Genomic DNA, 26560 nt, shown 5'->3' with positions numbered 1-26560 from the left:
GACGATGCCTCAGGATCACTTAGAAGGAGCTGGAAAGCGTTGCTAGGGAGAGGGACGGGAGTATTTTTCTCAGCCTGCTGCCCCCGCGACCCAGCTTCGGCTAAGCGGTTGAAAATGGATGGATGGACGGATGGATGGATGGATGGATATTTAAATGATATACAATGGCTGATTATTTGTTAAGTTAATTTGTGATTACCACCACACACAAAAACATTTTAAAAAATAAGGTTATATATCGAAGCTATATAATATATGAAACATACATCTTCATCTTTTGTGAAATTTTTATTACAATATCACAATATCCACATATGCTATCTAGAATAAATTTACAAATGAATTATGAAATGAATTGGTTCACAGCAGCATAAACTTCATACTTGACTTTAGCTGATGGAAGCTAAAAATCTTTTCCAGTTTGCCAAATACTGCGTTGCATAAATCACAGTTCACAAAACATTACTTAAGTGAATTTATTCAGTTACCTCATACTCTCAGACGAGCAGAAAAAATTGGACCACAATCTTGAATACCATGATAGCATTTTTTATCAAGTGTATACCAAATACATTTTCTCTACCAAACCTAACTGATAATTAAACAGATTTTTTTTTTTTTTGCTGCATTTAAATATTTGCCCAATCTGCCTTTAATATTTCTGTCATTCTGCACCACATTTAGTCAGTGTTAAGGCAAATAAATTTTAATGGTTGAGGGTCCTCCATGGTCAACATGTTTGTCAGCTCTTCATGTGGAGCAGAGGAGCACCAACTTTGATGGATCCTGGTGGTACTGTATAGATCAAACTATGTGGGTGACAGGACAAAACTAAGCTCCTCTCATTAATATGGAGGACTGGATTGTCCTTATGATTAATAAAACCAGTCCCACCAAAGCCCTGAGCCTTCCAGCAGTAGGATGAATCTTGCTTACCATCCAGAGGACTGGAGGAGGAGCACAGCAGTTGTCTGCTGTCGCTGTATGGCTTGGGGTACACTTTAATGGCCACCGAGATTTCGCTTTTCTCCGCTCATCCAGTCAAGCCCGATGAATGTCAGGCTCATGGCCATGAATATAAAACCAAGTGCAGAGAAACACGCAGCCTGAAAAACCCGAAGACGATACGTCAATGTAGAATCACCAAGTCCAATTAGTTTTACTTCCATTAACTCTATTGTTGTGTCAGCCATCTTAGTCTGAGGGAGATGTGAACCTACCTGTATCTTGGGTCTGGACTTTATGGGCTCCTGGTCAGTGGGGATGATGCGAATGTAGAACAGTCCAGGGAGGATAAAGATCAGACTGGGAGCAGTGGTTGCCCCTAGACAGAGGAGGCACAGTAAATGTTATGTAAAACAGTAAGTAGTGTCAAACAGACTTGATCTCAGAGAGAACTGTTGCGTGTGGTGAATAAACACACAGAAAGAGCAATCTGTTCTTTGCTGAAACTCGAGTGTGGGGACCAGCTGTGAACTGCATCTCAGTTTGACAATACATTGTTGACTCTGAACTTGCAGTTAGACTGTAACTTTTGAAAAAAGAAATAAAATAATTCTCTACTTGCAAGTGAAGAGTTGAACTCATACGCAATAAAACACACCCCACTCAAGTCAGTGCACTCAGGGATTTGGCTGCTTAGGCTGCTATGACCAGAAGCTTAGTCTGAAAGCTAATGTTAGCTACTGTTTTCAAACGTTAGACTTAAGACCAGTGTTCTTTAATGCTTTTCAGGTCATGGACTACTTGAGTCAAAGAGGGACAGAGCAGGGACCCACTACTATATATATACTGTGTAAAACTGAGTTGTACTTTAGGTAATTCTCTTATTATTTTTCCATTTTCTCTCGTTTGTGCTGTAGCTGTAAAGTCAGCAGCAGATGTAGCATGGCTATGTGCGTTAGCCTCACCTTCTGCACTTTCACTTGTGGTTTCTGAGGTGAACGGTGTGTCGGAGTCTCTTGCTGAAAAGTTACAAAACAACCCATTGTGGCTCACAAGAATATCTGTACACTTAGAATAATGATACAGCTAATTGGCAATAGCACATAAATATTAGCAAACTAGTTCACCTCATCGTTAGAGATAAGTACTGCACAGTGATTCAGCTTTCATGGTTAAGGGTTAGCCTATCATTAATATTGAAAATTAAATGTTTATTTTTTTTATGAACAGGCCAATACATCTTTGCTAATAATAGGTTGGATTTGTGTCAGTGTGTATTTCACCAAACAATAACTAAAATAAAAAAAAAGAAAGAAAGAAAGAACAAACAAAACAAACAAACAGAGCATAAATTATCAGACAAACATTTGACAGCTCCCCTGCAGTAATGCTGGGGGCCGTGGACCCCCTGTTGAAGACCTAGGCTTTAGACTGAATCAGAATCATCTGACTTTATGACTCTTTTCTACTTCTGCCACTCAGCAAAAGTTAGCCTTGCTTTCAAGACTTTTAATTTAGAATACAGCAGCAGATTTGGCCCTAAATCATTTAGTATTTTAAAATCAATTGCTTTTCACACAGGGCACCATTCATGACCCAAGAGCTGAAGTCTGACCTGTTAAGACACCATTTAAGTAGTCAAGCCTTCTAGAGCTCTTGCTGACACAAGTCCTTTAATTCTTGATATAATCTTAAAATGACAGTTGACTGATTTAGTAATTGAATTTAATTTAATAAGTGAGGATGTTAAGATTTAGCCCTGCGTCTACAATTACTCGGTGTTCTAACCCTGGGACTGTAGTCACTTGGTGATAATGTTATGTAAATCTGTCATCTATATTATTGTGGTAAAATATTAAGTTCTAAACTAGTGGGGACATAAAGATGATGAACTGAAGAGGCCCAGAATAGAGCCTTGTGGAACTCCCTATTTTTGTTTGCTCAGATGTGTAATTACTGACTGACACAAAGTAGTTTCTTTTCAGGTTTCAAACCAAAACTATTAGGATATAAACCAGTTTAGAACTGATTTTTAATCCTCTCTAGTAAGGCATCACTGACATCTAATAATACAAAGGCTCAGTTTTTTTAAAATTTTTTTTATCACATACCTGGAACAACTTTACACAAAACTTGAGGTCTGATCCAACTCTCTGCACATATAGTTCAGTTGTTCATTTGACATAGAACTCCAAAATGGCTTATATATTGAGTAAGAAGATATTATGGAAAATAAGTAAATGATAAACAAACATCAAAAGTTAGCGACACAATTTCTGTTTTTATGTCAACTCGTGACGTAATTCCTCTTTTTATCCTTATTCAGAAAAAAAATAAATAAATAAAAAATCACTAGAGTTGTTTCTTTTCACAACATCCCAGGCTTTGTTCAGGCTTTCCTGAGACTTCCGAGTCTAATATTCCACCTGTAATGCCAAAGATGTCTCGAATGTTCGGAACAAGGATGACCAGCAGGTTTACAACAAACAGCAGACACACGGCGATGGCAATGTGACGGAGCCAGTGGAAGGACTTCCCTGGAAACAGCAGCTGCAGGAGGGCGCGGCGGATCTGACAGAAACACAGACATAAGGACGCAGTGTATCAAACAACAGTAAAATGCCTGTGTATAAGAACTCCTAGCATAGCAGCAGGAGAAATATTTTATATACAGTTCACACTCACTACCGTATTTTATCATCAATCAGGATGAAATATTCCACCCACAAAATGACCACTTTATCAATTACTACCCATCTTATATTTGTGAAGAAAACTTTGTTTTTCTCACATACCTCCATGCTGAATGAAGAATCCAAAAACAGATAAAATTCTTGATGAATTGAAGTAAAAGGGGCTGTGTTTAGCAACAGCAAAACTATATTATAATTTATAACCTTCATTTACAAACTCACACAACTAGTGCAGTGTAACCCAGGTCTTATTTATTCAGTCGACATTTTGCAACATTTGCATTTTCACTAAAACTTTACAGTTTAAAACACTTCTGCATGCGAGTATGCACCTGGGCAAGCATACGCGTATGAACTCTGCCAGGTGAATTTCAGTGAGCAGAATTTAAACTCACACATGTGCCCAGGCACGCTACTTATCTGGGGCATGAGGCTGTTTATGTGGAAGTGTTTAAAAGCATAATGTTTTAGTAAGAATGCATGTGTTTAACCCTTAGATGCATGACCTACCAATACCTACACTCTTCCATAAGTGGGGTCAAAAATGACCCCAATTAGAATCAATGCGTTTTATTTGATAAACTTAAGCAATTTCTTTCATTTTGGTTAAAGATGATTATTGTATTATATTTTGGTCAACAAAAGAATGATTTCATGTTTGACATGTTCATTTATCACTTTTTATTAACATTTTGACAACTAATGACATAATTGAATAATCAATAATAGTATAATAGGCTACCTAACGTGTTAGATTTTATTACAAGGAAGCTATAAATATAGTGAGTCTGCTTATCTCTACACAACAAATGCAGTAATAAACTACACACACACACACACACAGACAGACAGACACACATTTACTAATGACATCATTGAATAATCAATAATAGCATAACAGGCTACCTAACATGCACGCACGCACACGCACACACACAATAATGGTAAGATTGTATTACAAGGAAGCTATAAATATCATAGTAGGCTGCTTATCTCTACACAACAAATGCAGTAATGTTAGCTAGCTAACATTACAGTACTAACATTACATAGTAGTTAGCTAATTAGTACCTACATTGTACTTAGCTAACACTAGCTAACTTAGTTAGCTAGTGTTAGCTAACTACAAAGTAGGCTAATTTGATGACAATAATATTATACTTTATCACACAAAAATCATGGATGTGGAAAATAAGTTCATATTTTATAACGTCATTTGTATTCCAAGATATAAAATGAATATAATACTAACATGTCTGTTGCTGTATAAAAATCCTCCTGGAGACTGCTGGCATTACATGTATAAGTGCAACAGTAAATGTATACCTGACAGTCACAGTCAATAAGAATCAAAGATTCCTAGGTCTAACCCTTGATATTCCATAGGAAATGCTTGGAGTCACTTATGGAAGAGTGGGGTAGTGATACAAAAACAACAGTTTCTTAAAATGTATATACTTTTTTTGTAAAATGCAAATGGCCTCATGTCAAAAACATGTTTTATGAGGAATACCTGGAATATGAAATGATAAAAACTTTTAATTCCGTAGATATTGAAGAAAAACAACCCCTGGAGTCATTTTTGACCCCACTTATAAATCTAAGGGTTAAGAAGTCCTGAACATTCAACTGGATAAATGAGACTTGGCTTATACCACATAAGTTGTATGACAAGTTGTAAACAGACGTTTTGATATAATTTTGCTGTCGTTTAACACAGCCCTCTTTTACTCCAATTCATCTAGAATTTTCTCACTGTGCGAAATTGATATACAAATCTCTTCTCTCTTCGATCTCTTTGTAGGTGATGTATCAAACAACTTTGTTGAATAAAAACTGGATAACCCAAAATCAACAAGTCATTTTTTTTTCAATTGTTGAATTTATCCAAAGAGTTCAAGGCTCAACCTCTAACTTCACCCCACCATTAGTCACATGGCAACAGAATTTGAAGATGTGTGAATGGATGTTTCTCTGTGCACTGCCCTTTGCAGCTCATTCAGTTGTTCAGTTGTTATGGACACAACTTTTTTCAGTGTCTCATTCTTTTCAGTGATGATTTATCAGAATTAAAACATGTCGCTGCACTGTTAAATGAAGTTAGAAATTGTACTGCTGATTCAACCGGTAGAATACCTTGTCCATTTGGGCCATTTTCAAATAATGGAAATGTATAGAATAGCTAGTAAGCTATGCCAGTGAACCTGCATGCATTACCGGCATAATACCTCCACTATCAGTGGAATAAAGTCATCATTAACATTATTATTATACACACCTGTGCTTTTGCTATAATAACTTGTCAAAATGTCTGCTTTGAAAAGCTTTATTGTAAGAGCCCGATATTGCAATGGCGATGTAGTGCTTTTGTAATTAGATGATCTGTTTGTCATTATTAATAGATCTTTTCCTGTAATTGACCCTTTCCCAAGCCCCGCCTCTTTGTGATTGTCCTTAAAGCTGTCTGAGCAAGCATTGAGCCCTCACTGTAACTAACTGCACTTCTTGCACATTTTGGAAAAATGAAAAAGTAATTTTAAAGAGAAGGAGACAGAGGGGTCTACAATATGAGTTTGAAGGATACATCTAGGGTGTCAAACTGACACAGCAGGAGAACAGTGTTGGGATTCAGTGGACCACAGATGATTTGTCATTTGTCAAAATCTAAACTGAACATGTGAAGGCTTTTCTCCTCTGCATGCTCTTTGTTCTTCAAACAAAGACAGCCATCTCCGCAGGGTGCCTCGATCTCACACGGAAGTGAGACCAGTCTCCAAACTTAATTGGACAGTACTTATACAGTAACATGTGACTCTGTGATGTCACCAAGCAAACTTTAGGAGAAGCCCACAGCAGGAACAAAACCTGGAGACCAGAGAGGTTAGTGTGCCAAACACAAGATTTGCAACTGACTTTTCAGCAACAAGGAGAACCAAGTTGAGTTAGCACCCCAATGCCTAACTCTGCAAGGACCCGGAGCGACTGGCTTCCTTGGATCTGCATGTTCAGAACAAGAACACAGCAAAGGCTGCACCCAGAACCATAACTCTTTCCAGCCTTCGTCTGCGGGCTTACAAAAGCAGCACACCACAAAGCAACGCTTCCTTCCATCCATTCAAGGATTGGTAATGTAACAACTGGGCATAGCATCACCACAGCTGTACAGGCTAAGCAAGACTGTTAAACTTTGTCAATTGTGATTTAATGCTGTTCACTGAGTTATTGTTGTGATTGTTTGCAGTTTACGTTATTCGTTAGTTGGCTTCGCCAAAGCTAAATCATGTTCATTTCATTTCATTTCATTTATTATACAATAAACGATTAAAAGTAACATTATAGTTACAGTTAAACTGGCCTGACTCAGTTTAAAACTGGTTTACAGCAGGTTCCTGTTCTGCAGCACATATAGACATAACAAAAAACACAGTGCAACAGGACAGTCACATTCACAAGACATTGATCACAATCACAACCACAAGACATTAACTTAGTGTAGTATGGACAATTACAAAACAGTACAAATATAGATGGTCAGTGATTGCAGGTGTATGGGGTGCCGTTTGTAAAGTGGCTCACGCTGAAAATAACATCAACATTTTGCCACATTTAGCTTCAAACAATGTTTAAAAAAGTGTTGTGAATTTTTTAACATCACCTTTTACCACATTTACAGCAATATTTGTTAACTTCGAAATATATTAAATAGTTAAATCTAAATATTAAATGTGGCACCTAAACGTTAAATGTTAAATCTAAATCTAAATCTAAATATTAAATCTAAATCTAAATGCTAAATCTAAATCTAAATGTTAACAGCTAATGGTTAGCCCCGGTAATCTACGATAACCATGTTATTAATTACAAAACGTGCACACAGAAATAGTGATGTTTGTTCAATCATTGTGTTTATAGACTTTACAAACACCAGATTAGTCTAAACGGTGATATAGTGACGTGAAAAAAGTACATGTCAAATAAAATTTCTCCAAACATGTTTTTTGTTATTTTAGGTAGTTATTATCACGCTAATATATGTTCAAGTGTTCATTTCCCCTGATAAGTTGGTTTTAATTCTAATTCTAATTATTTTGGTACTTCCGGTGACCGGCAGTGTGAATTTTCAAATTTGTATTACTATTTAGTTTCACCCAGAACATTTAGATTTAACATTTAACATTTAGATTTAACATTTAGATTTAGATTTAGCATTTAGATTTAGATTTAATATTTAGATTTAACATTTAGTTTTAGATTTAGCATTTAGATTTAGATTTAATATTTAGACTTAGCATTTAGATTTAACATTTAGATTTAATATTTAGATTTAGGGTTAGGGTTAATATTTAGATTTAACATTTACAGTCAGGTCCATAATTATTTGGACAATGATACAGTTGTCGTCATTTTGGCTCTGTACACCACCACAATGGGTTTTAAATGAAACAATGAATACCTGCTTAAAGTGCAGACTCTCAGCTTTCATTTAAGGCTTTTTTCAAAAATGTAGTATGAACCGTGTAGGAATGACAACCATTTCTTCACACAGTCCCCCGACTTTAAGGGCTCATAAGTATTTGGACAAACTAACATAATCATCAATTAAACAGTCAGTTTTAATACTTGGTTGCAAATCCTTTACAGTCAATGACTGCCTGAAGTGTTGGACACATAGGCATCATCAGATGCTGGGTTTCTTCCCTGGTGATGCTCTGCCAGCCCTTTACTGCAGCTGTCTGCACTTCCTGCTTGTGTTTTGGGTGTTTTGCCCTCAGTTTTAGCTTCAGCAAGAGAAACGCATGCTCAATTGGATTCAGGTCAGATGATATGACTTGGCCATTCCAGAACATTCCACTTCTTTGCCTTAAAAATGTCTTTGGTTGCTTTTGCAATATGCTTCAGGTCCATCTGCACTGTGAAGCATCGTCCAATGAGTTTTGAAGCATTTAGTTGAATCTGAGCAGATAATGGTGCCCCAAACACTTCAGCTTTCATCCTGATGCTCTTGTCAGCACGAGAAGACTTCACTAGAATAAATACAGAGGGTTTATCACAAGATGCAAACCATTGGTTAGCCTTAAAAATGGAAGGCCAGATTAGAGTTTGTCAAAAACCATCTAAAAAGCCTGTACAGTTGTGGAACAGCATACTATGGACAGATAAAACAAAGATCAACTACCAGAATGATGGGAAGACAAGAGAAGGAAGAAGGGAAGGAACTGCTCATGATCCAACGCACACCACCTCATCAGTGAAGCATGGTGGAGGTATTGTTATGTCATGGCCATGTATGGCTGCCAGTGGAGCTGGTTCTCTTGTATTTATTGATGATGTGACTGCTGACAAGAGCAGCAGGATGAAAGCTGAAGTGTTTGAAGCGTCGCCCACTCCCGTCTCAAACACGGAGGTCTCCCTCTCCGCTGAGCACCCAGCGCATGCCGGCCTGTTAAATAGCATGTAACCATGACAACTGTGTGACACAAACTCAGTGCTTTAGTGATTAGATAATGTCGGGCTCAGTCGGGTTCGAACAGAAATATGCGGCCCGTGCCACACTCTAATGGAAATGCAGTTGACTTTTTTTTTTTTTTTTTTTTTACAATCTAGGAACCGTTTGCAGGAACCGTTACGCCAAATGTGATGGAACTGGTTCCGGAACCGGAACTTTCCAAAAAAGAACCGGATCCGGATCCCAACCCTATGTATGATAGCTTGGCTGTATATGTAGTTTTGAAATGTCAGGGCGTGTGAGCGTGAGAGTGCGATGCAGTGGTGTGTCCACTTGGGAAGATTACTGTGTATCTTTAAAGCTCGATTATACAGTCGTTCAATCGGTACAGTAATTTCTTTTGTGGTAAGGGACCAAATAGGTAGGCAGTAGGAAATTGTGGAAAAAAACAATTGCATGCAGCAAATAGGTTTCAGAAACAGAGAGAGAGAGATATGTTCTAATTTTGTTGTATACACAAAGTTTCTGATTCAAATGCTTTGTTAAGTGAGACACATGTTGACAATATGTGAGGTGTGAGTCGAGCAACACACCAAGGTATTTGTATGTGTTTGAGATGACAAGGTTTTGATTTGTAAAAGTGATAGGGTCAGTAAAAGAAACGTGTTTCTTAGGTGAGTGAAAGTACATACATTCAGTTTTCTTTACATTGATGGTTAAATGATTCATATTCAACCACATATGAACCACAATAAACATTTTGAATAGGTACACACTTGTGGAAGATCATTAATGTATTAAAGAAAAAGTAAAGGCCCAAGTATACTACTTTGGGGAACACCCATGTCACAAACTAAAGGCGGGGGGCGGCAGTAGCTCAGTCCATAGGGACTTGGGTTGGGAACCGGAAGGTCGCCTGTTCAAGTCCCCGTCCGGACCAAAATATGGAGCATGGACTGGTGACTGAGGGGGAACAGCCCATTGGTCCGACATCCCATTGTTCCGACCATATTAAACCCATTATTCCGAAATCATCATGATGCCCTGTGGTTAAGGTCTGGTTAGGTTTAGGCACAAAAACCACTTGGTTAGGGTTAGGAAAAGATCATGGTGTGAAAAAGAAAGTGGCAAACACATAAGCCATGAGCCTGCTTCACCTCAAGCCTTTCCCAGCTGACCCAGAGCTGGTCGCGGCGCACCATCAAGGTAGAAATACGGCCGCCAGGAGCCGTTCAGCACCGCGGACCGTCGGACTAATGGGCTGTCGGACCAATGGGCTGTCGGACCAATGACATGGACCCGACTGAGGTGCCAGTTCACCTCCTGGGCACTGCCGAGGTGCCCCTGAGCAAGGCACCGAACCCCCCAACTGCCCGGAGCGCCCGTCATGGGCAGCCCACTCTGACATCTCTCCACTTAGTGCATGTATAGGTCCAGTTTATGCATGTGTGTGTTCAGACCTGTGTGTAATTGTCAACAGAGTAAAAAATTGAATTTTCCTTCAGGGATTAATAAAGTATATAAAATTTTAAAAAATTAAATATTGCACGATATTGCATGTCTATTTGTTAGGTATGAAGGAAACATCTTTGACACAGAGGAAGAGAGATTAAAAGAGCTGAGTTTAGTCAGAAGGATCTGATGGTCCACTGTGTCGAAAGCTTTACGAAAATCAATCAAAATAGCTCCAGTGATTTCGCCTCTATTAAGAGAGTTACGTATTTGTTCTGTGAGAAGTAGCGATATGGTTGATCGTTTTGCGTGAAATCCATGTTGGCAATCACTAACCCAGTTGTTAGCTTCAAGATAAGAGCTTAACTGATTATATAGAACTTTTTCAAGTAACTTTGACATTGCAGGCAGTATTGCTATGGGCCTGTAGTTTGAGGTAGACAAAGGATCCTCAGCTTTGAAGATTGGGGTAATTAGAGCTGTTTTCCTGCCAGAGGGAAAGATGGACAGCCTGACACAGAGATTGATTAGATGCTGAAAAAGAGGTATTAGACTATCAGCATGAGTCTTCAAGAAGGCTGAATTTAGGTCATAAATGTCATGTGCATGAGAGTTTTTTTTCAAGAGTTCAATATGTTTAACAGTTCATTCTGTGAGACCTGATAGAACTTAGGGAATTTAAAGCCTCTGATTCTACTGAGTTGACATGGGGTAGAAAGATTTTGCTGCTTAGTTGTTTTAACTTTTTGACGGAGAGAAGATATTTCAGGGGGTGAAGTAGGAAAAGAACGGGGCACAGGAGGAGGGAGAGAAGACAGAGCCGGAGGACTTGTTGGTATAGGGAGGGAAACGCGAGTTGTAGGTGGAAACATGCCTTGTAGTTGTGGCACAGGAGCAGGAGAGTTTAGTCTGTAACAACTGGCTGACGTGCTGACGTATTGCGGTAAGTGAGTTGTGTCATTTCCGGTGTTTCTGTGACAGCGTCTCTGTGCTGCTCTAGTGAATTCTATAGCCTGCTTTCTGCTTTCTCACTTCAGTTGCTTTAACATCTACTTCAGGTCTTAACCCACACTAGTGCTGTTTAAGCACTTAAAGCTCTCCTCCTTTTTACGACTTCCCTGCTAATCTCTTAGCTGTTGTTTGCACGTTACTAGCCTTGGTAGCTACATTAGCTTAACAGTTAGCGATGGCTTCTCCCTCTGCTCTTTCTTGCTTGGTGTGCCAAATGTTTAGCTATGCCTCTGCCTCCTTTAGAGACAGTGGTAATTGTAACAAGTGTAGCTTATTTGCTGCGTTGAAGGTGAGGCTTAGTGAATTAGAAGCGTGGCTCCGCACCATGGAAAATCATTCAGTAGCTGCGGTAGTTAGCCAGTCCCCTGTAGCCGGTGCGGAGCCACATAGTATAGCCTCTGCTAGCGGTCCTCCGGTAACACCCGTGCAGCCGGGAGGCTGGGTAACTGTTCGTGAGAGGCGCAGCTCCAAGCCGAAGCCCACGGTTCACCACCAGCCTGTTCACGTTTCCAACCGCTTTTCCCCACTCAGCGATGCACCCGCTGAGGACAAATCTCTGGTTATTGGAAGCTCTATTCTGAGGAACGTGAAGTTAGCAACACCAGCGGCCATAGTCAAATGTATCCCTGGGGCCAGAGCGGGCGACATTGAGTCAAATTTAAAACTGCTGGCTAAAGCTAAACGTAGATTCAGTAAGATTGTTATTCACGGCGGCAATGACACCTGGTTACGCCAATCGGAAGTCACTAAAATTAATATTGCCTCAGTGTGTGAATACGCAAAAACGATGTCGGACTCCGTAGTTTTCTCTGGACCCCTCCCAAATCTGACCACTGATGACATGTTTAGCCGCATGTCATCATTTAATCGCTGGCTGTCCAGGTGGTGTCCAGCAAACGATGTGGGTTTCATTAATAATTGGCAAACTTTCTGGGGAAAACCTGGTCTTATTAGGAGAGACGGCATTCATCCCACTTTGGATGGAGCTGCTCTCATTTCTAGGAACCTGGCAAACTTTATTAGTAATTTAAATCCCTGACAACCCAGAGTTGAGACCAGGACTCGGAGACGCAGTCCTATACGCCTCTCTGAGCTTCTAGTTCAGTTACCCAGCCATAGTTTTTATAGTTTTATACAAACGGTGTCTGTCCCCCGACCACCTACATTATTTAAATCTAAAATTAAACAAAGAGGAGTTGTGCATAACAGTCTCATAAAAATTAAAACCTCTTCTGTGACAGAAAGACAAAACAGGAGAATTAAATGCGGACTGTTAAATATCAGGTACCTATCGTCTAAAGCAGTGTTAGTAAACGAATTAATATCAGATAATCATATTGATTTACTCAGTCTCACTGAAACCTGGCTGTGTCAAGATGAAGATGTTAGTCTAAATGAATCCACTCCTCCCAGTCATAATAATACCCACATTCCTCGAGGCAGCGGCCGAGGAGGGGGAGTTGCAGCCATTTTTACTCTAGTCTGTTAATCAGCCCTAACCCTAAACTAGATTATAATTAATTTGAAAGCCTCGTTCTTAGTCTTTTACATCTGACCTGGAAAACCTCACAGCCACTTTTATTTGTTATAGTGTACTGTGCTCCTGGCCCGTATTTTGAATTTGTACCTGAATTCTCAGCGTTTTTATCCAGTTTAGTTCTTAAATCAGATAAAGTTATTATTGTAGGCGATTTTAACATTCATGTCGATGTTGATAATGACTCCCTGGCTACCACGTTTATGTCATTATTAGACTCCATTGGCTTCAGTCAGGGTGTACATGAATCCACTCATTGTTTTAACCATACCCTCGATCTAGTTCTGACGTATGGAATTGAAATCAATCATCTCAATCAATTTTATTTATAAAGCCCAATATCACAAATCACAATTTGCCTCACAGGGCTTTACAGCATACAACATCCCTCTGTCCTTATGACCCTCGCAGCGGATAAGGAAAAACTCCCCAAAAAAACCCCTTTAACGGGGAAAAAAACCGGTAGAAACCTCAGGAAGAGCAACTGAGGAGGGATCCCTCTTCCAGGACAGACAGACGTGCAATAGATGTCGTACCGAACAGATCAGCATAATAAATTAACAGTAATCCGCATGACACAATGAGACAGAGAGAGAGACAGAGAGAGAGACAGAGAGAGAGATGCAGGTAATGACAGTAGCTTACAACAACATTATTGAAAGTAATAATATTATAGTTATAGTTCTGGCTACTGTGGTACAATATGTTGAAAGTATGTATTAATATCTGGCAGTATACATGCGTGACAATAGTCATATGTGTATAATAACAGTAGAAGTATGACTAATGACTAATGATGGCAGCAGCAGCAGGAGGCATCTGGCAGGACCACGGCAGCAGCACAACCACACACGTCACGCTGTCCAGGCACCGCTGCGATATGAGTTAATCTGAGAGACAGTGGAGCACAAAGGCTCCGGAGAAGAAGCCGAGTTAGTGACATCCAGAATGGCCGAGTTAGCAAGATGCAGTAATAGAATACGAGAGAGAAGGAGAGAAGGTGCCCGGTGTATTATAGGGGGGCCCTCCGGCAGACTAGGCCTAAGTCAGCCTAACTAGGGGCTGGTACAGGGCAAGCCTGAGCCAGCCCTAACTATAAGCTTTATCAAAGAGGAAAGTCTTAAGTCTAGTCTTAAATGTGGAGACGGTGTCTGCCTCCTGGACTGTAACAGGAAGATGATTCCACAGGAGAGGAGCCTGATAGCTGAAGGCTCTAGCTCCTGATCTACTTTTGGAGACTTTAGGGACCACGAGTAACCCTGCGTTCTCAGAGTGCAGTGTTCTGGTGGGATAATATGGCACTATGAGCTCACTAAGATATGATGGAGCTTGACCATTTAGAGCTTTATAAGTTAACAGTAGGATTTTAAATTAAATTCTGGATTTTACAGGGAGCCAGTGCAGAGAAGCTAAAACAGGAGAAATATGATCTTGTTTCTTAGTTCCTGTTAGTACACGTGCTGCTGCATTCTGAATTAGCTGGAGAGTTTTTAAGGACTTACTAGAGCTACCTGATAATAGAGAGTTACAGTAATCCAGCCTAGAGGTAACAAAAGCGTGAACCAATTTTTCTGCATCTTTTCGGGTCAGGATAGGCCTAATTTTCGCAATATTACGCAGATGAAAAAATGCAGTCCATGAGGTTTGTTTTAAATGAGAATTAAAAGACAAATCTTGATCAAATATTACTCCGAGGTTTCTTACGGTAGTGCTAGAGGCCAGAGCAATGCCATCTAGAGAAACTATGTCATCAGATAAAGAGTCTCTGAGTTGTTTGGGGCCAAGAACAATAACTTCAGTTTTGTCTGAATTTAACATCAGGAAATTGGTGCTCATCCAAGTTTTTATGTCTTTAAGGCAGTTATGAAGTTTAGTTAATTGATTACTTTCTTCTGGCTTCATCGATAAATACAACTGAGTATCATCTGCATAACAATGGAAATTTATAGAGTGATTTCTAATGATGTTACCTAAAGGAAGCATATATAGAGTAAATAGGATTGGTCCGAGTACAGAACCTTGCGGAACTCCAAAACAAACTTTGGTACGTAAGGATGATTCATTATGAACATCAACAAACTGAACGATCAGATAAATAAGATTTAAACCAGCTTAGTGCAGAACCTTTTAGGCCAATTAAGTGATCCAGTCTCTGCAGTAGAATTTGATGGTCAGTTGTGTCAAACGCCGCACTAAGATCTAATAAAACAAGTACAGAGACAAGTCCTTTGTCTGAAGCAATCAGAAGGTCATTTGTAATTTTAACTAGTGCTGTCTCAGTGCTATGATGCACTCTAAATCCTGACTGAAATTCCTCAAATAAATTATTATCATGGAGAAAATCACACAGCTGGTCTACGACTACTTTCTCAAGGATCTTTGACATAAAGGGAAAATTAGATATTGGTCTATAGTTGGCTAACACCTCTGGATCCAGGGTGGGCTTTTTTAGTAGAGGTTTAATTACAGCTACCTTAAAAGACTGTGGTACATAGCCTGTTAATAAGGATATATTGATCATATCTAATATATGAGTGTTAACTAAAGGAAAGACCTCCTTAAGTAGCCTAGTTGGGATGGGGTCTAAGAGACATGTTGATGATTTAGATGAAGAAATCACTGCTGTCAATTCTTGAAGAGAAATTGGGGAGAAGCAAACTAAATATATATTAGGTCTTACAGCTGTGTTTGAGGTTAGATAGGTACTATCTGAGGACAAGAGGTCATGAATTTTGCCTCTAACAGTTAGAATTTTGTCATTAAAAAAGCTCATAAAATCATTACTGCTAAGGGCTAAAGGAATACAAGGCTCAATAGAGCTTTGACTCTGTCAGCCTGGCTACAGTGCTGAAAAGAAACCTGGGGTTGTTCTTGTTTTCTTCTATTAATGCTGAGTAATAGTTTGCTCTGGCATTGCGGAGGCCCCTCTTAATAGTTTTGAGACTGTCTGTCCAGATTAAACGAGATTCTTCCAGTTTGGTCAATCGCCAATTCCTTTCAAATTTTTGCGATATTTGTTTTAACTTACGGGTTTGAGAGTTATACCAAGGAGCGAACTTTCTTTGCTTTTTTAACTTCTTTTTAAGAGGAGCTACAGAGTCAAGTGTTGTTCGCAGCGAGCCTACGGCGCTATCGACAAAATGATCAAAGTCGGTACAGGAAATCGCTGTTACTGAGGGACTTAGTATTGAATTTAACGACGGAGTAATCTTTTCCTTGAATTTTGTGACAGCACTATCTGATAAACATCTAGTATAGTAACTGTTGCTGAGTGGCGTGTAATCGGGTAAAAAGAAATCAAAAGTAATCGGATAATGATCCGATAGCGAGGGATTCTGTGGAAGGACTTTTAGGTTATCAATTTCAATTCCATACGTCAGAACTAGATCGAGGGTATGGTTAAAACAATGAGTGGGTTCATGTACACCCTGACTGAAGCCAATGGAGTCTAATAATGAGATAAACGCGGTAGCCAGGGAGTCATTATCAACGTCGACATGAATGTTAAAATTGCCTACAATAATAACTTTATCTGATTTAAGAACTAAACTGGATAAAAACTCTGAGAATTCACATACAAATTCAGAATACGGGCCAGGAGCACGGTACACTATAACAAATAAAAGTGGCTGCGAGGTTTTCCAGGTCGGATGTAAAAGACTAAGAACGAGGCTTTCAAATGAATTATAATCTAGTTTAGGTTTAGGGCTGATTAACAGACTAGAGTTAAAAATGGCTGCAACTCCCCCTCCTCGGCCGCTGCCTCGAGGAATGTGGGTATTATTATGACTGGGAGGAGTGGATTCATTTAGACTAACATCTTCATCTTGACACAGCCAGGTTTCAGTGAGACTGAGTAAATCAATATGATTATCTGATATTAATTCGTTTACTAACACTGCTTTAGACGATAGAGACCTGATATTTAACAGTCCGCATTTAGTTCTCCTGTTTTGTCTTTCTGTCACAGAAGAGGTTTTAATTTTTATGAGGTTGTTATGCACAACTCCTCTTTGTTTAATTTTAGATTTAAATAATGTAGGTGGTCGGGGGACAGACACCGTTTGTATAAAACTATGAAAACTATGGCTGGGTAACTGAACTAGAAGCTCAGAGAGGCGTATAGGACTGCGTCTCCGAGTCCTGGTCTCAACTCTGGGTTGTCAGGGATTTAAATTACTAATAAAGTTTGCCAGGTTCCTAGAAATGAGAGCAGCTCCATCCAAAGTGGGATGAATGCCGTCTCTCCTAATAAGACCAGGTTTTCCCCAGAAAGTTTGCCAATTATTAATGAAACCCACATCGTTTGCTGGACACCACCTGGACAGCCAGCGATTAAGTGATGACATGCGGCTAAACATGTCATCAGTGGTCAGATTTGGGAGGGGTCCAGAGAAAACTACGGAGTCCGACATCGTTTTTGCATATTCACACACCGAGGCAATATTAATTTTAGTGACCTCCGATTGGCGTAACCGGGTGTCATTGCCGCCGACGTGAATAACAATCTTACTGAATCTACGTTTAGCTTTAGCCAGCAGTTTTAAATTTGACTCAATGTCGCCCACTCTGGCCCCAGGGATACATTTGACTATGGCCGCTGGTGTTGCTAACTTCACGTTCCTCAGAATAGAGCTTCCAATAACCAGAGTTTTATCCTCAGTGGGTGCATCGCTGAGTGGGGAAAAGCGGTTGGAAACGTGAACAGGCTGGTGGTGAGCCGTGGGCTTCGGCTTGGAGCTGTGCTTCTGGCGAACCGTAACCCAGCCTCCCGGCTGAATGGGAGTTGCCGGGTGTTACCGGAGGACCGCTAGCAGAGGCTAAGGCTATGCTATGTGGCTCCGCACCGGCTACAGGGGGCTGGCTAACTACCGCAGCTACTGAATGGTTTTCTATGGTGTGGAGCCGCGCTTCTAATTCACTAAGCCTCGCCTCCAACGCAGCAAATAAGCTACACTTATTACAATTACCACTGTCGCTAAAGGAGGCAGAGGCATAACTGAACATTTGGCACACCGAGCAAGAAAGAGCAGAAGGAGAAGCCATCGCTAGCTGTAAAGCTAATGTAGCTACCAAGGCTAGTAACGTGCAAACAACAGCTAAGAGATTAGCGAGAAAGTCGTAGAAAGGAGGAGAGCTTTAAGTGCTTAAACAGCACTAGTGTGGGTTAAGACTTGAAGTAGACGTTAAAGCAACTGAAGTGAGAAAGCAGGCTAGCAGAATTCACCAGAGCAGTACAGAGACGCTGTCACAGAAACACCGGAAATGACACAACTCGCTTACTGCAATATGTCAGCACGTCTTGAAATTGATAACCTAACAGTCTTTCCACAGAATCCCTCGCTATCGGATCATTATTTGATTACTTTTGATTTCTTTTTACTCAATTACATGCCACTCAGCAACAGTTACTATACTAGATGTTTATCAGATAGTGCTGTCACAAAATTTAATGAAATGATTACTCCGTCGTTAAATTCAATACCATGTCCTTCAGTAACAGAGGTTTCCCGTGCCGACTTTAACCTCTCCCGAATTGATCATCTTGTTGATAGCGCTGTAGGCTTGCTGCGAACAACACTCGACTCTGTAGCTCCTCTTAAAAAGAAGTTAACAAAGCAAAGAAAGTTCGCTCCTTGGTATAACTCTCAAACCTGTAAGTCAAAACAAATATCGCGAAAATTCTAAAGGAATTGGCGATTAACCAAACTGGAATAATCTCGTTTAATCTGGGTAGACAGTCTCAAAACGTATAAGAGGGGCCTCCGCAATGCCAGAGCAAACTATTACTCAGCATTAATAAAAGAAAACAAGAATAACCCCAGGTTTCTTTTCAGCACTGTAGCCAGGCTGACTGAGAGTCAAAGCTCTATTGAGCCTTGTATTCCTTTAGCCCTTAGCAGTAATGATTTTATGAGCCTTTTTAATGACAAAATTCTAACTATTAGAGGCAAAATTCATGACCTCCTGTCCTCAGATAGTACCTATCTAACCTCAAACACAGCTGTAAGACCAAATATATATTTAGATTGCTTCTCCCCAATTTCTCTTCAAGAATTGACCGCAGTGATTTCTTCATCTAAATCATCAACATGTCTCTTAGACCCCATCCCAACTAGGCTACTTAAGGAGGTCTTACCTTTAGTTAACACTCATATATTAGATATGATCAATATATCCTTATTAACAGGGTATGTACCACAGTCATTTAAGGTAGCTGTAATTAAACCTCTCCTAAAAAAAGCCCACCCTGGATCCAGAGGTGTTAGCCAACTATAGACCAATATCTAATCTTCCCTTTCTTTCAAAGATCCTTGAGGAAAGTGGTCGCAGACCAGCTGTGTGATTTTCTCCTTGATAATTTATTTGAGGAATTTCAGTCAGGATTTAGAGTGCATCATAGCACTGAGACAGCACTAGTTAAAATTACAATTTACCTTCTGATTGCTTCAGACAATGGACTCAAACAACTCAGAGACTCTTTATCTGATGACATAGTTTCTCTAGATGGCATTGCTCTGGCCTCTGGCACTACTGTAAGAAACCTCGGAGTAACATTTGATCAAGATTTGTCTTTTAATTCTCATTTAAAACAAACATCACGGACTGCATTTTTTCATCTGCGTAATATTGCGAAAATTTGGCCTATCCTGACCCGAAAAGATGCAGAAAAATTGGTCCACGCTTTTGTTACCTCAAGGCTGGGTTACTGTAACTCTCTATTATCAGGTAGCTCTAGTAAGTCCTTAAAAACTCTCCAGCTAATTCAGAATGCAGCAGCACGTGTACTAACAGGAACTAAGAAATGAGATCATATTTCTCCTGTTTTAGCTTCTCTGCACTGGCTCCCTGTAAAATCCAGAATTGAATTTAAAATCCTACTGTTTACTTATAAAGCTCTAAATGGTCAAGCTCCGTCATAACTTAGTGAGCTCATAGTGCCATATTATCCCACCAGAACACTGCGCTCTGAGAATGCAGGGTTACTCATGGTCCCTGAAGTCTCCAAAAGTAGATCAGGAGCCAGAGCCTTCAGCTATCAGATATCCTGTGGAATCATCTTCCTGTTACGGTCCGGGAGGCAGACACCATCTCCACATTTAAGACTAGACTTAAGACTTTCCTCTTTGATAAAGCCTATAGTTAGGGCTGGCTCAGGCTTGCCTTGTACCAGCCCCTAGTTAGGCTGACTTAGGCCTAGTCTGCCGGAGGACCCCCTATAATACACCAGGCACCTTCTCTCTCTCTCTCTCTCTCTCTCTCTCTCTCTCTCTCTCTCTCTCTCTCTCTCTCTCTCTCTCTCTCTCGTGTCCTATTACTGCATCTTGTTAACTCGGCCATTCTGGATGTCACTAACTCGGCTTCTTCTCCAGAGCCTTTGTGCTCCGCTGTCTCTCAGGTTAACTCGTATTGCAGTGGAGCCTGGATAGTGTGACGTGTGTGGTTGTGCTGCTGCCGTGGTCCTGCCAGATGCCTCCTGCTGCTGTTATCATTAGTCATACTTCTACTGTTGTTATACACATATGATTATTGTCACATATGTATACTATCAGAAATTAATATATACTTTCAACATATTGTACCACGGTAGCCAGAACTATAATTATAATTTTATTACTTTCATTAATGTTGTTGTCATTACCGTCTGTCCTGCATCTCTCTCTGTCTCTGTCTCTATCTCTGTCTCTTTCTGTCTCATTGTGTCATACGGATTACTGCTAATTTATTATGCTGATCTGTTCTGTACGACATCTATTGCACGTATGTCCGTCCTGGAAGAGGGATCCCTCCTCAGTTGCTCTTCCTGAGGTTTCTACTGTTTTTTTCCCCCGTTAAGGGTTTTTTTTTGGGGGGAGTTTTTCCTTATTCACTGTGAGGGTCCTAAGGACAGAGGGATATCGTATGCTGTAAAGCCCTGTCAGGCAAATTGTGATTTGTGATATTGGGCTTCATAAATAAAATTGATTGAATTGATTGATAAAGAAGAGGGGGCAGTTTGCAGTGTAGGTAGTGGCCTGTTGGGGGCGGTAGTAAGGTCTTCTGGTGGGGGGGGGGCAGAGGTCTCGGTGGTGAAGTTACGGGTGGATCACGGACCTTACGTGCAGCCTCCACCTCATCAGTCCGGACCGATGTGTGATGCAGGCGGGGCTGGTCGACCACCGCCGCCCCGGGAGCCGATGAGCCCGACTGCATCGGAGTACAGCGGAGTGGTGCCTGTGGCTGTGAGGTGGAAGTGGGATGGGGTCTCATGTGAGAGGAGGAATGTCCTGTTCCTGTTGTTTCTCCTGAAACGGTTGGAGAGCTGAAGTTCATGGGGAGGAGAAGGAGAAGAAGAATGCTGGGATGATTTTCCTTTTCTTGTTATTCTTATGAACTGCATTCCATTTCTCACTGGGAGTAGAAGACAGGAGGAAAGGAGTGAATGAGAATGGAGCTGATCTTTTGGGCTTAGCTCCCTGTTGTTGCCAGCGGTCCTCAGTGAGGGATTGGGCAGCAGGGATAGTAGAGTTCAGTTCAACCTCAGATGAGGTGGCAGGAGCGGTGCCCACTGTGACCAGGGACTTGAGGTACAGCTCTTCATCCCGGATAGATACGTCCCTCCAGCTTGGCGATGGTTTGGGTCAGATGGACGCAATGGTCACAACCAGATGGAGAGGTGAGTGTTGGCATGCTGAAGCCTGATGACAGCTGGGGGGACAGAGAAAACAGCTACGGCAGTACAAGTGTTGAACGTGGTGAAGTCCAGCTAAAATAGCCTTAGCTATGGTAGTATTGTAGTTTTAGCTACTGGTTGCAGAGTCACAGGATAAAAACTTTAATGCGAGGTCTCCACAAGCTGGAGTCTGCGGTGTTGTCTTGGTGTGTGTGGAGATAGGATTAGGTTTAGAGTAGATCCTCCAAGGAGTGGAACTTACCGGCACGGGCCCAAAAACTCGGCCAGCTGAGATGAATGAGACTCCAGCAAGCGAGGCCATGCTCGATTTACTCCCAATCCAAGTGTCCGATCCTTAAAATCTTTCACTCCGTTAGAGCATGTAGATAAAACAACAAGGATCTAAAAGTGTTTTTATAAAATTATTTGTTAAAACTGGGTAAAATTGTCAATTTGTGACAGAGCTTTCTGGCGGACGCTGATGCGGTGGACGTGTTCTGTTCGTTGTTAGCATTGTTAGTTTGCTAATGCTTTTCACAGACTGAGTCTTGCATGCAACTAAGCATCCTCTGCACTAATCCAGACCCGTTGCAACAAAAATCACATTCACATAGACTCACTTACAAACTGGCTTTCAAAATAGCTACACCCAAAGAGGCAACTCAAAGTTCTCGCTTCTTTTCCTTTGTCTTTGTCCTGACCACACGGTCAGGCAGACCTCCCCAATAGAGCTTGCATTTTGGGAAGAGGCACGGAAGTTGAAGTCGTTGTTTATCTTGCTCTACTACGAGTATTGCTTGTTCAACTTCGGCGTTACATAGCGATATGGCGAGGAGCTGTTGTGTTATTAACTGTCATAGCCGTTCTCACGACTGCAAAGGAAACAAATCAACACAGGAATGGGTTTTTATCGTTTTCCTATGTGGAAGAAAGACAGTAACTCTAGCCATGTTTGTGAAGTAACAAAGAGGCGTCAGATTGCATGGATAGCAGCTGTAAGAAGACCAAACATCACCTTCAGAATGAAAATCCCCGCACACATGGTAGTGTGTTTAAGGCATTTTCATAAAGGTAAGTTAAAAATGACTCCCAACTAATATATCACGGTGTGGTGACTAGTAACGTTAGCGTGACTTGCATGGTAGAGGAGATGTGTTGTTAGCTTGCAGCAGTGGGTCACAACACAATCACAAGTGCTGAGTGTAATGCTATAAAAGGATTATGTACAGGTTATTTTTTTAATTTTTATTTTATTTGATTTAGTTTACAGGACAGTGTGCACTGACATTAGTTATATATATAGAAATAACAAGATGGGTGCACCATACTGAGCAGGGAAGCTTATTTCCATCTGTAGTCTATTTGATATTACCTGTGTTTGCAAAACTAGTTGGTAGCATAGTTGGACAAGGAAGTTTGTCACCACACAGACCAATCAATGAATATGAATTTTATAAATACACAAATTGATTCAACATCGACTTAGCAACTTTTTTCTGTGTGTTTTCTATGTATATTCAGGCAAACCAGCCTATGAAATGCTAGAGTGTGATGCTGACTGGGCGCCTTCATTACACCTGGGCCATACAGAAGTAAAACCTACAAACCCAGAGAGGTTTAACCGGCAAAGCGGGAGGGCAAAGAGACTCCAAGAACAAGCATCCATGGGGAAGAACACAGCATCTGCAGAACATATGGATGAACCATCAGTACCTGCACCTCCACCTGTTAACACAGGCCCTGAGACAGAGATGGATGATTCAGCTTTCCTATACCTGGGTAAATTTACTGGGTCAAATCTAATTCTGATGATTAATTCCTACTTTTAAGCTACCCATCTTTTGGTTTTGTTTCTGCCATATGTTTATTTTTAATTTTTATTGTCATCATTTTTTTTTATTTGTTTTTATCCCTTCTTTAAAGCAACTTGACTCTTTGGATTTTAAATCATGCTATTCAAATGAAACTCGTTACTATTATTGTTGTTATTTCCATCAGATAACATTGTACCTGTGACTGAGATGGATGCAGGGCATTCAGATGTGCCAGCACATTCCCATTCCCAGGCGGATGAAGGTGCACCGAAGGACAACACTGGTGAACAGCAGGACTGCAGCCAATGTTGCATCAAGGTGGCCGAAATACACCGCTTGTTGGAAGAGAATCGTAAACTGAAGGAAGAGCTCTCCAGAAAGAGCCTGGATGAGAATTTCATGAAAGATGATTCAATGGTGAAGTACTACACTGGGCTTCCATCTTTTGCTCTTTTGATGGGTGTGCTGACACAGATTCTCCCCAGCCTACCAAAGAGTACGACAGGACGAAAACTTTCCCATTTTCAGATGCTCCTCCTGACCCTTATGCGCATGAGGCTGAATCTGCCTCTCGATCACCTAGCTCATCTTTTTGACATCAGCCGACAGCACACATCCACTGTCTTCTGTGACAACATCAATGTACTGTATGCACACCTCAGCCCTTTGGTGCACTGGCCAGAGAGGCATTGCATGCAGGACAGCATGCCACATCAGTTTGTAGAGATGTTTGACAATCGTGTCAGAGTTATTATTGACTGCTTTGAACTTTTCATAGAGAGAGCACAGAATCTACGTGCAAAGGCTCAGACTTACTCTAACTACAAAGGCCGGCAGTACTCCACAAGGAACCATCTCTTTTATTTCCAAAGGGGGGGGGGGGGGGGGGGGGGGGGGGGCAGTGACAAGCAGATAGCTGAGGAAAGCGGCTTTCTTCAGAAGCTATCGCCTGGAGACATGGTGTTGGCAGATCGTGGATTTGACATTAAGGAAAGCGTGGCCTTTATGGGCACCACACTGAAAACTCCTGCATTTACCAAGGGACGCAGCCAACTGGACTCGAAAGATGTGGAGGAGACAAGGAAGATAGCTCATGTCAGAATACATGTAGAGAGAGTGATAGGGTTAATGCGCTCCAAGTACAACATATTAAATGACACCATACGCCTGAACATGGTGCTCCCATGTGAAGGCGAGGGCATGACTTTGCTTGACAAGATTGTGGTTGTGTCTTGTGCATTGACAATTATGTCTCCAAGTATTGTTGTGAAGCCCTCATTTTAGATCGGTTGCCAGTACTGTTGTGTATTTTTGCTTTTATATTTTCTTATTTTATCTTGAGGTATTGAATGTCGTAATGTAATGTATGTTTGCAAATAAAGGATGGAGAATGAATGAGGTTATGGCTCCTTATTTATTTAAGTAATAATACAAAAACAACAAATACAGGAACATTGTTACAACACAGCGTAACTACATAGTACAAGACAGGTAAAGTGTTACTTTTCAAGTAATGTATTCAAATATTGAATGGATGGCATACAAAGTGCAACATGTTTCTCTCACACTCTCTCACACTCTCTCTCTCTCACACACACACACACACACACGTCAAGGATGCTACATAAACAAACAAGGTAAAGTGGAGTCGTGACTTCAAGTAAAGTAGCTTTAGTAAAGTGGCTATTTAAACTTTAAAAAGTGTTAAAACTGTAAGCACAATTCGATCAACCGGTCAAATTAACATGTCCCCCCCGAACATGTTTCTCTCACACTCTCTCACACACTCTCTCACTCACACACACACACACACACACACACACACACACACGCTTTTTTCAAAGAGACCATTTTCAGTCCAGTGTGCATGTGTCACAGAACCATGACTTGTCTTTAGCTGGTGCATGACTGAGTTCAACACATCCCAGCTGTGCGGGTTGTCTGCAATGGCACCACAATTTGGCCACGTTTTTTCGTGCCCGTTTCTTTGGCTGCGGTGTGTGATATGGTTATGACTCAGCTAAAGGTTGGACTTGTCGTGTGGTGGGGGCTTTCTGAGAATAGTGGTGGGCGACAAGCTCAGGGAGAACCACAATGTGGTAGAAGTTCTGTGCCTTTGGCAAAAGTGTCTTCTCCCAGAGTTCTTTGTCAAGTGTGACCCATACACTGACACAGGTTTTCTTAGTCCACACAACAAAGTCACAGTAGTGTGTTCTGGTCACAAAGATCTGTGTTTGTACTTGCTTGTAGTACTTATGTGTGCGCTTCAACTGCAGTATCCCATCAGTGTATTGGAGACAAAAGTCCTTGTATGCACAGGCCTGCAGGATGTTGTGGTCGCGGTGCTTGTGAGGGCATTTGATTTCTATACAGCCTTTCCCACAACATGTGCAGTGGACAAGTGCGTCAGGGGTTGCTCCAAGTTCTGGGAAAGATGGATTGATTGTGAAACCACATTTCTCCACTTTCAGGTCCCTGTGTTGCAGCTCATTCTGTGTGTAGTATGACCCCCTTGCTGTATCTTCCTTTACTCTCCCCCATTCCATAGGAAAGAGCCGCTCTTCATCTTGTTCTTCGTTTGACGTAAATTTGTTTTGGGGATAGCACACCTTCTGTTGGAGGCAGTTTGGAGAGGCAAACAAGAGAGCAGCACCAATCTGATCTTGTACAAAGATCAGATTGGTGCTGCTCTCTTGTTTGCCTCTCCAAACTGGCCGCTTCTGTTGTAGTCACTGCTACAAGGTGTCTCAGGCCCTCGCAGTGCTTTAGCAGGACCGACAATTCACAGCCATCCATTTTTGAGTTGCGAAGGCGCAGTAGTGACTTGGGCAGAATGCACGGCTGACAGGGTCTGCATAAATGTGGCTGAATCCCTCCAGCACAGAACAGAGTCCAGACCTGTGAGCGTGCATAATGTCTGTGAGTGCACTTAGGGTCACCAAGTGTGCGCATTGGTATCACCTTTTCGCCGACACGGGTCCGTAGCCCGGATGGACTTTGGTGCAGTCC

At 41.1% G+C, this 26560-nt stretch overlaps 2 protein-coding genes across 3 annotated transcripts in view; one reads left to right on the top strand and one right to left on the bottom strand.

The window, feature by feature from the left end:
* Positions 1 to 273: 273 nt before the first annotated feature.
* LOC117258866 (sodium-coupled neutral amino acid transporter 3-like) overlaps positions 274 to 26560 on the bottom strand; it is a 164265-nt gene continuing 137978 nt past the window's right edge. For both annotated transcript variants that reach the window (XM_078170347.1, XM_078170348.1), the window contains exons 14-16: positions 3372 to 3516; positions 1221 to 1324; positions 274 to 1106 (exon numbers count right to left, since the gene is read on the bottom strand). In XM_078170347.1, the coding sequence (XP_078026473.1) occupies positions 1002 to 1106; positions 1221 to 1324; positions 3372 to 3516 (354 nt within the window). In that variant the 3' untranslated portion in view covers positions 274 to 1001. The remainder of the gene's footprint in view (positions 1107 to 1220; positions 1325 to 3371; positions 3517 to 26560) is intronic.
* Positions 23540 to 24835, top strand: LOC117250756 (uncharacterized). Its single transcript, XM_078170349.1, has one exon. The coding sequence runs from the start codon at positions 23759 to 23761 to the stop codon at positions 24833 to 24835; it is 1077 nt and encodes a 358-aa protein (XP_078026475.1). The 5' UTR covers positions 23540 to 23758.

This window comes from Epinephelus lanceolatus, chromosome 8 (genome assembly GCF_041903045.1).
Source record: "Epinephelus lanceolatus isolate andai-2023 chromosome 8, ASM4190304v1, whole genome shotgun sequence".
Lineage (NCBI taxonomy): Eukaryota > Metazoa > Chordata > Actinopteri > Perciformes > Serranidae > Epinephelus > Epinephelus lanceolatus.
This window is presented reverse-complemented; position numbering and strand designations above follow the sequence as displayed.

Bases quoted from the DNA above. Each gene is read 5' to 3' on its own strand.
- LOC117250756 (XM_078170349.1), top strand. From the start codon at position 23,759: ATGGATGCAGGGCATTCAGATGTGCCAGCACATTCCCATTCCCAGGCG.